Below are 11,369 nucleotides of genomic sequence, written 5' to 3' on the forward strand. Positions count from 1 at the left end.
GTTGTCTCTTAACATTTTCAAATTTTTATCATGGTAACTCAAGGGCTTGGATAATTTGCAGTTACAGCCAGTTTTCTTGAAACAATATTAAACAGTGTCTAATTTTTTTTAAATCCTTGAAATTTGCTTTTGGTCTGGTGTTGGCACAAAAGTAAACTGCACACGTGCAGTAATGACAAGTGATTGCAGGGATGGTTCAGGTTGGCCAGGTCAGATGCTGACATGCCCTTTGGGGGCCCACCTGCCCAGGCTGGCCCCTGAACCCAAAGTAATTATGGCAGTGCTAGCATCCAATGCACTATCAGGACAGACAGGGGGTGCCATGAGGGCTACCGGGCAGAACTTTGTCTCAGGGTTGCCAGTAACCCTGGCATGAAATACATACCTGCAATTTTCAAGTACATCAGTCCTGTGCCCTCCAGCTCTTAGCTGCTACTACGACCCCATACTTCACTCTTGTTGTGAAGGGAATTGTCAACTATAACACTCTTAAAAAGTACCTTGCAAGAATTTGTTGAAAAGTTACTCAGAAAAACAAGTCTAGAGGCTACAGTTTCTTTCCCCAGTGGGCAGCTCTAAGCAGAGCCTGCAAGGCATTCAATTTGTAGGATGTTCATTCACATTTTGGAGTGCAGAAAACGATGCTTGCAGCTAAATGTAGCCATTCTGCAAGCAGATGTGAGTACAGAGGAATTTTTTCCATCACTGGTCACTGCAACATAGACAGTTCCCTTTTAGCCTCCAGCTACAGTTATATGCATACCCTTACAAAGTTGTGCTGAATGTTCAATTTAGGCTTAACACTCCGAAGAAAGCGGTGATTGCTGGAAGCATGCAGCTCTTAGCAGGAGTCAAGCTGTGTACTGGAAGGATTCTAACAAATCACCCCCACTATGAGGATAAATTTTTAAGAGAGAGGACAAAACAGGTAAGGGGCTCTGGCCATCTTGAATAGTCCTGGTCTTGAGTCTTTGATGGTTCCACTGACCTTTGTCTTCCTGTCTCCTTCCCTGGAGTTCAAGACAAATACATTATCTACCAAGGATCTATGTAAGCCGCCTTTTTGCTCATACATGATGGCACAAATTAAATGACATCTTCTAGAATTCTACTTTAACATTACTAGAATTCAAAAATTCAGCAATGTTCCCTGATACATGGGCAGAGTAATCTTAACATGCAGTGGAACAGGCAGGCCAGGAGGCTTGCGCTGTATCCAGTGCAAGTTTGGAGCTGGTTGAGGCTCAGCCCGAGGCAAGGGGAAATTATTCCCCTTACTCCAGAGAGAGCCACAGTGGTCCCAATGGGTCTGCTTGAATCTGTGCCACCTGAAGAGGTGGCACAGATCTGAGCAGAACGGGGCTAGGATCTGGCATAAATGCTGGGTCCTGGCCCTGTCCAAGGGCCTGTCCACCACCCACCCTCCCCCACCCCAAAAGGCCTCCTCTCCACCCTCCCCATGCCCCCCCAGACCACTACGCCAGCTGATCTGGGTTGGTGCTGACCTACCTAACTCCATCAGCACGGAGGCTGGATGTAGTCTTTGTGGGCCGGCACACGTCCCTGCACCTGCCCAGCCAATACACAAGGAGGTGCAAACGTGCTTTGCGGCATGTTTGTGACCCTCCTGGGCAGGTGCAAGGGGCTTGCGCCAGCCCTGGGCACAGTTAAGATTGCAGCCTTAGATATACATGAACATAGTGCTGGGCACATGCCAGGAGTGCATGAGCCATGCTGTTACCAAAAGGGCTGTTGTGTTTCAGGGGAACTATTACACTACCCTTATTGGAACCTCAGGATCGCAGGCTGGATAACAAGAAGGCGTAATGCAGAGAAATTCCCTTTAGCTTAAAGAGGAGACTGGGAGAAAGATAACTTTTAATAAAAGATTATAGTTTTATTACAGAAGCACAAAGGTAAACATAATGCACATGGAAAAATGGTAAATATATGTTTCTTGGTCCTAGTACTTGAATCCAGTGTACCTAGCTTTCATGGTGGTTGCATGTGGAGAGTATTTGGTGCATCCGAGGAAATTAGAAAAAGGAAAGGTTGTAGGGAAGGATTTTAGGGGTCCCTGGTCTGCCAAACCCAGTTGCTAACTAAAGATGGGGAGAGAAGGGGAGAAAGGAGGGGGGAAGAAGGAAAGTTTCAGGCTCCAGATAGTTACCTGTCCTGCAGAGCAGTTGGGGGGGGGAGACCTGTGTAGAGGACCCTCTGACAAAACACAGATGTGTTGTGTCCTTGGAGGGGGAGCCAGAGAGAGCGTGTGGCAGCCAGCCCTCTCTTAAAAAGGGGGTTTTTAGAACGTGTTGAGCTGGATGGTAGCTTTGCTTACTACCACCCAGCAGGATGCTTTGAGTAAGTAAAACAATGAAAGGATCAGGAAGTCAGTTATCAGCAATGGCTGGCTTCCTAGGTGGGGGGAACTTACACAATACAATGAATACAGTAACCCAGGAAGGCAGTTCAAATTTGCATAGAGTACTTAAACAGTGATTGAGTTAGGAGACACTTTTGCAAACAATGATTGGGTTAAAACAATACAATGAATAGGAGACACTTAAACAATGATTTACTATGCCAGACTTCTTCCTATATGTGAATCATAGGGAGGTGAATTTTGTAACCATGAGCTTGTGACTTGACCTGATTGTGGCCTGTATGAGAAGTTTGGCCTGCCTGATATTTTAGTCCATAGTAACATAACCAGATATAAAATCACAACTAAAAGGAAAAAGGGATTTTCACATAACAAGGCCAGTCTCAGGTTGTTTTGCTTGGGTTGATGGGAAGGATGTATCAGGTCCCACAGCCTTTAAAGAAAACACCAGATGTTGGTTCATTGGAGCAGAGAGAGACACCTTTAGAATATAGACTTTAGAATACTCTGTAACCAGTTGCACCTTGATTAATCAGCAAATTCAAGCTAATAAGTGGAGGTGTTTGTTTTCAATGAGTAAGGTAAGTTTTACAGCCTTACTGAACACAATAGGCTTCTGAGTGAAGAAATAACACTCTTTTCAAACACCTCTGCTAATAAGCAAGGCTGTATCTTGAAGCTTCCTGACTTTGAGGTAAACAGGACCATTAGTAGTCACAAAAAAGTGTGACACTGACTTCATTGCAAATTGAATCATGAGTTGTAGTAATGGAGGAGGCATCAAAAATGAACAATAACTCATTGTCCCAATGGTTTTCTTGTTTGTAGGTTTATCAAGTGTATGCAAAAAGGTCCCCAGAAGATGTCTACAGGATCCTCAAGTCCTTTGGCACAGACTTTGTCATACTGGAGGACAGCATTTGTTATGGAAGAGCACATAGCAGGGGCTGTCGATTGCGTGACCTTCTTGATGTAGCAAATGGCCATGTAAGTCTTTGCAAGAACCTTGTATCCCTCAAACACATACTGCATTTAAATAGTACCAGGGGCTTAACCACCAGGTATGTCATCTGTCTCAGTGATATCCTTACAGCTTTTAGATGGACAGCTGGGATAGGGAGATATGTATTGTGGACCAGGAAGTACAGACTATTATGGATGACAGTGCTGATTTCTGATTTGGGATTCACAGGTTAACCTTAGGCTAGGAAATGGGGCATTCTCTGTGGAATGTTAGGAGCTAGTAAAGGGAGGAGTTCAGGAGGAGACATGCAGCATTCTACAGTGGGTGCTGGTACAGCTTGCAGTGTACTCCTTTCATACTGTAGGAAGTATAAGTGATCCTTTTATTTTTCCCACACGTATTAAGAATTAAGGATGTATGAACAACCCTATGATTTCTGTTGCAGATTATGGATGATCTTGGAGAAAATTACCTGGATCTGAAACCATCACCATATCCTCGCTTCTGTGAGGAAGTCAAAAGCAACATGCCTTCATACATGAAGTATTTTACTAAAGTGTACCAGAATAAAACATTCCATGTTTACAAGCTGAAACAGCCTGAAAAAGACCTCTGAGTTTTGCTGTGATGACAGTGAAAAACGCTGGAGCTGTTCTTAAAAATGGACCATTTTTAAAATATTATTGTACACTGGGTTGAAGTGTTTACTACTTAGTTACTGTGACAAGTCAAGAGGGTTTGTTTTGATAACGTCTTCATATGTCCAGAAAGCTTGTATAGATTACATCCAGCTGGTTCACAAAGGACCCTGATTTTGTACACTCTACATGTGGTGGGGCAAAAGTCGGACTTCTGAAAACTCCAGCTCTATATAACGAGGATGTCATTTGTGACTTTTTTTGTGAAGGATAGATTGTGCATGCAGGCGTATGTCACATGTCACAATAGATGGCCAGTGTACAGCTGGGGATGAAATGGGACATGACCTCAGGCCATGTAGAGTCATCTTATTATAGGCCTGTGTGGATCAACTGTAATTTCTTTCCATCAACCACTAGCGTAGGAATTTCTGCTCAGGGTTCTGCCTTCCTGCTGTGGTCCTGTGATGTTGTTTTCTTTTTCTTGGAGTGCTCTGGAACGATAATTCAAAATCCAAATACAGGCATCTCCCAGTATCTGCCTGGGATATGTTCCTGCCCCCTATCCCCCACAGATACTGGAAACCATGGGCAACCCTATCTCCACGACCCCCATGCCCCATTACCTTTATTTAGCTTCACTACCTTGCTTTAACAAATGCTATAAACACCAAGCTTATAGCAAGTGGAGCAGGCAAGCAGCCTAGAAGGGACCACTAAGAACAAAAACAAACTTCCTGTTTCCTCTTAGTGTCTCTTCTAGGCTGCTTGCCTGCTCCACTTACTATAAGCTTTGTGCTTATAGCATTTTTAAAAGACATTTACATTTGCACTTAGGTAAGCAAACAAAAGTAATGGGCAGGGAGGGCGGATCCACAGGAAACCTGTACTTGGTTATAAGGTTACTTGTAAATTGCATGTTACCATAAACATGTAACATGGCTTGGTGTGTAGTGTGTTTTCTCCCCATCCCCAAAATAGCAGCTAGGAAGGGCACAAAGGGGAGCCAAATGATGGCAAATAGGTTGGAGGCTTTAGGACTTTCAATTGAAGCTCTTTAGAATGGCACATATAGAATCCTCATATGCTCCACCCCCCCCCCACTACACCTCTCCTGGCTATCTAAAACACCTCCACCCCACCAGAACATGTTATGTGTCTAGGGCAGCGTGTAACCTGACCTTAAAGGCATAGGTTGCTAACAAGGCTGCCAGCATCTTAGCAACCTATTTTGTGGCTAAGGCAAAAGGAATTCAAGAATATGCTCATGTACGCTTTTGCAAGTGTGTATCCTGGTTGAAACAAGCTGTGTCCTCTTCTTATGCGATGGGTCAGCCTGTGGCAATTTTTCACAACTGCTGAGGATTGAGCTTTGTCTTTTTGTATGGGTGTTACAACTGTAGCCACAATCCAGCAAGCCCTCTTAGGAATGCTAAAGGGCTTGTGTGTGTTCTCAGAACACGTTCCACTTTTTAAGCTCTTGTTACTTTCAAATTCATGTTACTCAGTTTTTTTTAGCTGTATCCACTAGTTGCTCTTTGTTTTCCTGCAATTTCTCACTTGATAAGGGTTTTTGTCTGCAATTTTGAGGTTTTGAAAACTGGAGCATGAGTTTCTCTTTTCTGTTTTGTAATGTTGCATGTTATAGTGTCTTGTATTTCAAATTGTTAAAAGCAGTATTATAAATCAAGAGCAAAATGCCCTCTCTTTGCCCTGCAGCGATGTTCAGTCCCTGAATTGTTTGTTGAGGGCAAGTTTTAAGTAAGTGTGCCAAACCCAAATCTAGATATTGTTGTAAAGATAATTAAATCAGTTGGATATACATGTTTCAAGGGAGAATTTTCTTTATTGAACATGACAGATACATGAAACCTTTTCCCCAAGACAGTCCCCCCTTCCTTCCTTATACAAAACAAAACCCATTAACCATATTTTATTCAAGCACATTGATGGCACATTTTTGTACATTTTGAACTTTTATGGAGACTACCAACTTTTTAATGCTGTCTTTTTTTAGAAAAAAATTACTGTGATGATTTAATGCTAATTTTAACTTTTTTTTTTAAAATTTGAAACTGGGAGAGGGTTTGTTTGAAAGTAGTTTTTCCCATCATTACCCATTTCTGCCCAGCATTTGGGATCATTACCCATTTCTGCCACACATTTGATTCCTGTTGTGTATATGCAACATTGGGCAGAATTGGCTTAAGAATTCACCTGATAGACATGCTCCTAAGAGAACTGTACCTTCTCCCGCACCATTCTTATTGAAAAATGGAAGTCAGACAAGGACACAATCCAGGTCTTATTAATTTCAATCAGACCTACCCATGTTTAGATCCCAGCAGACTGTGACCAGTATTCATGTCAGGTGCAAAATACAAAGGTAATCAAGTGCTTCTGGGAAACAGTCAGAATGTCAATAGGAGCATATTGGCCTAGCTCCCATAATTCACAGAAGAAAATGGTTACAGTTAATTTCAAATGATGAGAAACTTGCAGGGCTCCAGCTCACTTTCCCCCTCGTTTAATTAAATCAAGATGTATAATGAGATTAAAGTTCCCCAACTGAGCTGTGTTCCATTTCCCAATGATTTAAATGCTTTCCCCTCTGCAGTTGTTCCTAGGTAAATTACTGCAGGGCTAGATACAATTCTGTCATCCACACACAAAATGTTATATTTAGTTAAGTGTTCATTAAGTGAACATGCAGGATCATTCTGCACATTTATGCTGCCATCAAAAAATAAATAAATAAAGCAGACTTTAATCAACTTGCATTTAAATCAAACCTGGACAAGAAGTCCTTTTTATTTTTTTTAAGCCAGCAAAGGCCCTGAATAATTTCTACTCTGTATCCCTTAATGAGGTTGGAGCCCACTGCCATTTCAATATAATAAAAAACATTTTAATAAGTAGTAAAACTTTAATTAAATGATGGGTGCCTGATTTTGCTGATGGCCTGGGTCAGTGGAATCGCTCCCCCTGCAAGCTGTATACTAATTCAGGATAAGCATGTTTAAGATGAGGTGAGACTGTCCTATTTGAAAGTCATGGAGTGTAAATCTGCTAAAGCAGTAAGCACCATTTTGCCCAACACCTGCATCTCTCCTCTACACATCGCACACAGCCTTGGTTAGCCAGCCCTGGATTATTTTATGGCAGTGCTTCTCAAACTGGGTTAGGACCTACTAAGTAGGTCACAGGCCAGTTCAGGTGGGTCCCCATTTCACTATTTTAATGTGTTAGATTAGATGCTACCATGGTATGTGACTGTATTTGGGGAAATGTTACAGATCTGTACTTTGAACAGGCTACTACAGTGGTTCTCACACATTTAGCACCGGGACCCACTTTTTAGAATGAGAAGCTGTCAGAATCCACCAGAAGTGATGTCATGACCAGAAGTGACATCATCAGGCAGGAAAATTTTTAACAATTCTAGGCTGCAATCCTACCCAAAGTCCCATTTACTATCACTGTTAAAAGCATATACATTGTATACATAGTAGCCCGGTGTTTCTCAAACTGGGTCGGGATCCACTAGGTGGGTTGCAAGCTAATTTCAGGTGGGTCCCCATATATTTCAGTATTTTTTAATATATTAGACTTTATGCTACCATGGCATGTGACTGCATTGGGGAAATGTTACAGATCTGTACTTTTAACAGGTGGTGGGTCTTGATAGATTCTCATTCTACAAAGTGGGCCCTGGTACTAAAAGTTTGAGAACCACAGTTTTATGGTATTGGTCTTCTGCACTGAGGGTTTTGATACATAGTACAAGCAGGATTGTTACCCCTTTAGACTTCCTCTTTCAGTGTATTCCTCTTATAATTTTCCATACCAGTTTAGGGAGTAGTACCAACCTATTGATCCAGACTTTCTCCTGGAACTGGCAAGAGCTAAATCCCAATGTCAGCCCTGTCCTTTAACATGAAGGAACATCATCAGTATTTATATGCCGCTTTTCAACAAAAAGTTCACAAAGTGATTTACCGACAAAGTCAAATAACTAAATGGCTCCCTGTCCCAAACGGGCATATTTTTAAAGATGCAAAAGAACACCAGCAAACAGCCACTAGAAAAGACGCTGCTGGGGCAGACAGTACAAGAAATAAAAAGTCAGTGAGGCAATAACTTGGATCAGGTCAGCTAAAAAAATACCAAGAGGCTTAGATCCTAAAAGCAATGGGGGAAAACAAGGGCTGCTGCTTGGCTAGAGAGATGTTAATCTGGTGAGGTCTTTCCAGACGAAAAAGAAACATCAAGACTTCAGGGAGGTTCAATGTTAGACATGAGGATTTGCTGTGCCTGATCTGTAAAACAGTTTCAGGGGCATTACTTGGTGTTTGAAGGGCTTTGTAGTAGAGAGGCATCTTTTTTAAAAAGCAACAAATACACCAATACAATCACAGATAGCCCCAAATCCCCTAAGCAGTGGTTCTCAAACTGGTGGGCTGCGACTCACCAGTTAGTGTAAAGCTTCCCCTGTCCCTTTAAGAGGCAGGGGAAGGGGGAGACAGCAACGCGATTCCCAGGATCACATCGTTAAGCAGGAGGAGGGGGTGCTTTGACTTGCTGTGGGCTTTTGCAAGCAGCAGGAGGTGTGGGGAGTCCCATGCAGCCCTCCACAGGGCTCCTGAAGGCTTGGAATATTGAGAAACTGCATATGCAAACCACTTCCTGCAAACTGTACGTGGTTTTTCACGTGCTGTTTCTCAACATTCCAAGCCTCGGGGAGCCCTGTGGAGGGCTGGGTGGGACTCCCTGCACCTCTTGCTGCTTGCAGAAGCCCATGGTAAGTAAAAGCACCCTCCCTCGCCCCCCCTTAGTGATCATGGGAATCATGTCACTGCCCTTGCCCAGCCCCACAAAGTTAGGGTGTAATGTTCCCTAACAGTTTGAGAACCACTGCCCTAAGGCATTCAGAGTAATGTCTGAGCTGCTGCAAAATAGTTCTCACTGCAGTTGACTTCCTGGAGATACCAGTATTGATGGCTGTAAGAACATGCAAGAAGTTATTATAGGCTGAAAAATACCTGAAAATCAGGTGGAATACCTACAGAATACCTACTGACTCAAAGAGAAGAGGTTTTTCTTTCTGACTGAGGGCCAGAAGTGATGTCATTAGACAGGAAGTGATCTCATTAAACAGGTGATAACCATAAACAAGCACTTTTTCTCACTTAGGAACTCATTAGCTGCAAATGATAGGAAAAAAAATACGAATCTTGATAATATTTCAAGATATGGGCGAGCCCAAATATCATGCGGGTGACACCTTTCAACAGCTGAGAGCCTGAGGGCCAGATAAAAAGCTTCGGCTTCAGGCCAAATCCAGTCCCCGGGCCTTATGTTTGACACCCGTTTAAAACCACAAGCTTAGCCCTTCTTTGTATGAATAGGCAGCTACACTCTTCTTACCTATCTCCATTTGGAAAATCTTGAATACAAACATCTTAATTTCTAAGATAGATGGCAGCCCTGCTCATTCAGTAATTTAGGATGCCAACTCACAATCAGCTGTGGCAAAACTATTCAGCAGCTGGCCCAAACTATTCTATAATGCAACTAAAGTGGTCCAGCCAGTGGTTAAATGGCAGAGCCATGGTCTACCAGCTAAGCAGGAGGGCAAACTTCTCACTTCCTTTATAACAGAGCTAGTAAAGGAATAGGAGCCCTCTACCTGTAGTTAAAAAGAAATCCTTTCCAAGATCCAACCCAAGCTCACATAGCCAAGACAGGAATACTGTTTACTACTGAAATAGTGCTTTTCTTCTTTTTTTTGACAGAGATTAGGATTTCAAGTGACCTTCAAGGATTAGGTCGCTCATCTAATCAGAACTTCAGATGATGGGAGCACCCACAACTTTGAGGAAATGGACCAAATGCTGGCTAGTGGATTTTTCCATCAATTTGAACTTCCACAGGTTAAGGTTCAAGTGGTCATGGGAGGGCCCCTCCAAACTTAGCCAAGTTGGCATCAAAAATCATGGGCTATATTAATTACATACATAATGAAGACACAATCCTAATACAGACTAGACCAACTACAACCATAGTACATATACAAGGTGCATTTTGGGGGATACTTTGTGGCTCTCTTCAAGATAGTGGCAGTGAGGATTTTGGAGGCTGTTAACAAAAGAACTAAAAAGTAGGTTAACGTATTTTAGCAAGCAGCAAACCCCTGAGAATCTGAACTTGCAGAAAGTTGCCCTGTTGCTAATTTGAAGTTAAACTGGAGGATAGTTAACTGTACTTTGGAATTTGTGCCAACCACGTGAGTCAGGTTTAAACTGCCATAGCACAGGTAAGAACAGTGTACTACAGAATTCAATCAAACTACACTTCCAAAAAGTCAAGTCTAGCTGTGAAGACCTAAATATTTCGCATTCCAGAAACAAGACTAGTCCCCCGTCCCCCCATGTAACTTCAGCCCAGTCACCAACATTCTACCACCTGAAAATGGAACTTAGCTTTTGAGAGTTACTGCCCTCCAGCCACCAGATATTAATAGTCACTTTGGCTTCTTTTGGTTCTTTATCTGTGCACCGCCTAAGATAGTGTTTAAAATCCAACTTTGCACAGTTTATGCAGAAGTCAGGCCAATTGATATAAAGTGGATTTACTTCCAAGTAACTGTGTACAACCGGTTCTTGTCCTTTGGTACAAACAGGAGCACAGGCATACATTTGTGGTCCAAGAAGAAGTCCATAGAGCAGCAGCATCTCAAGAAAACCAGTATGGATGTGAGAAGTCACTTGTCATAAGGGGTTTGATAGGTTCTTTGTTTTCTGTCAGTTTGAAAACATTTCAGTTCTAGTTTTGGAATCTAGGTTCAGTTCTATTGTTGACAGTTCACAATGCAGGCATTTTCTAAGATGCTGTAAATGAGAGGCATAACAACAACAACAACAGGGTATTTATTTACCGCCTTTCTGGTCATCAGATCACTCCTCTGACTTTATTCAAGGTGGTTTACATAGGCAGGCGTTTCTAAACCCCTCAAGGGGATTTTTACAATCATAGAGGTTCTCTCTTTCAAGAACGAACAGCATTTCAGAATGGATCTTCCTGGTTTGGTCTCACTTCTGGCCTCCAGTTCTCCCATGCAGGCTGACAAGAAGCTCCATCTCTCACGTGGAGGGCAGCCAAGACACTTCTTGCTCACACCAAGAGCAGGTGGAATCACTCAGCTGGGTTTGTCAGCTGCTTCAAGGTCTTGCCATTCTCAGCCAAGCTGCCGGTGTCCTCAAACTGGCAACATTCTGATGTTATATTCGGGCTAACGGAGGCTCTACCCTCTAGACCAGACCTCCTGCATGAATAAGTACTGTTTTCTCAATACAGGTAAAAAACAAAAACTTGTCACCATTTG

At 42.6% G+C, this 11,369-nt stretch overlaps 1 protein-coding gene across 2 annotated transcripts in view; it reads left to right on the forward strand.

The window, feature by feature from the left end:
- The window catches only part of DPY19L3 (dpy-19 like C-mannosyltransferase 3), a 55,213-nt gene extending 50,542 nt beyond the window's left edge, over positions 1-4,671 (forward strand). Inside the window, exons 17-19 of one of the 2 annotated variants that reach the window (XM_066637239.1) lie at positions 796-928; positions 3,212-3,370; positions 3,793-4,671. In XM_066637239.1, the coding sequence (XP_066493336.1) occupies positions 796-928; positions 3,212-3,370; positions 3,793-3,963 (463 nt within the window). In that variant the 3' untranslated portion in view covers positions 3,964-4,671. The remainder of the gene's footprint in view (positions 1-795; positions 929-3,211; positions 3,371-3,792) is intronic. The other variant, XM_066637240.1, reaches the window with a different exon arrangement.
- The last annotated feature ends 6,698 nt before the right edge of the window (positions 4,672-11,369 follow it).

This window comes from Tiliqua scincoides, chromosome 9 (assembly GCF_035046505.1).
Source record: "Tiliqua scincoides isolate rTilSci1 chromosome 9, rTilSci1.hap2, whole genome shotgun sequence".
NCBI classification, from domain to species: domain Eukaryota; kingdom Metazoa; phylum Chordata; class Lepidosauria; order Squamata; family Scincidae; genus Tiliqua; species Tiliqua scincoides.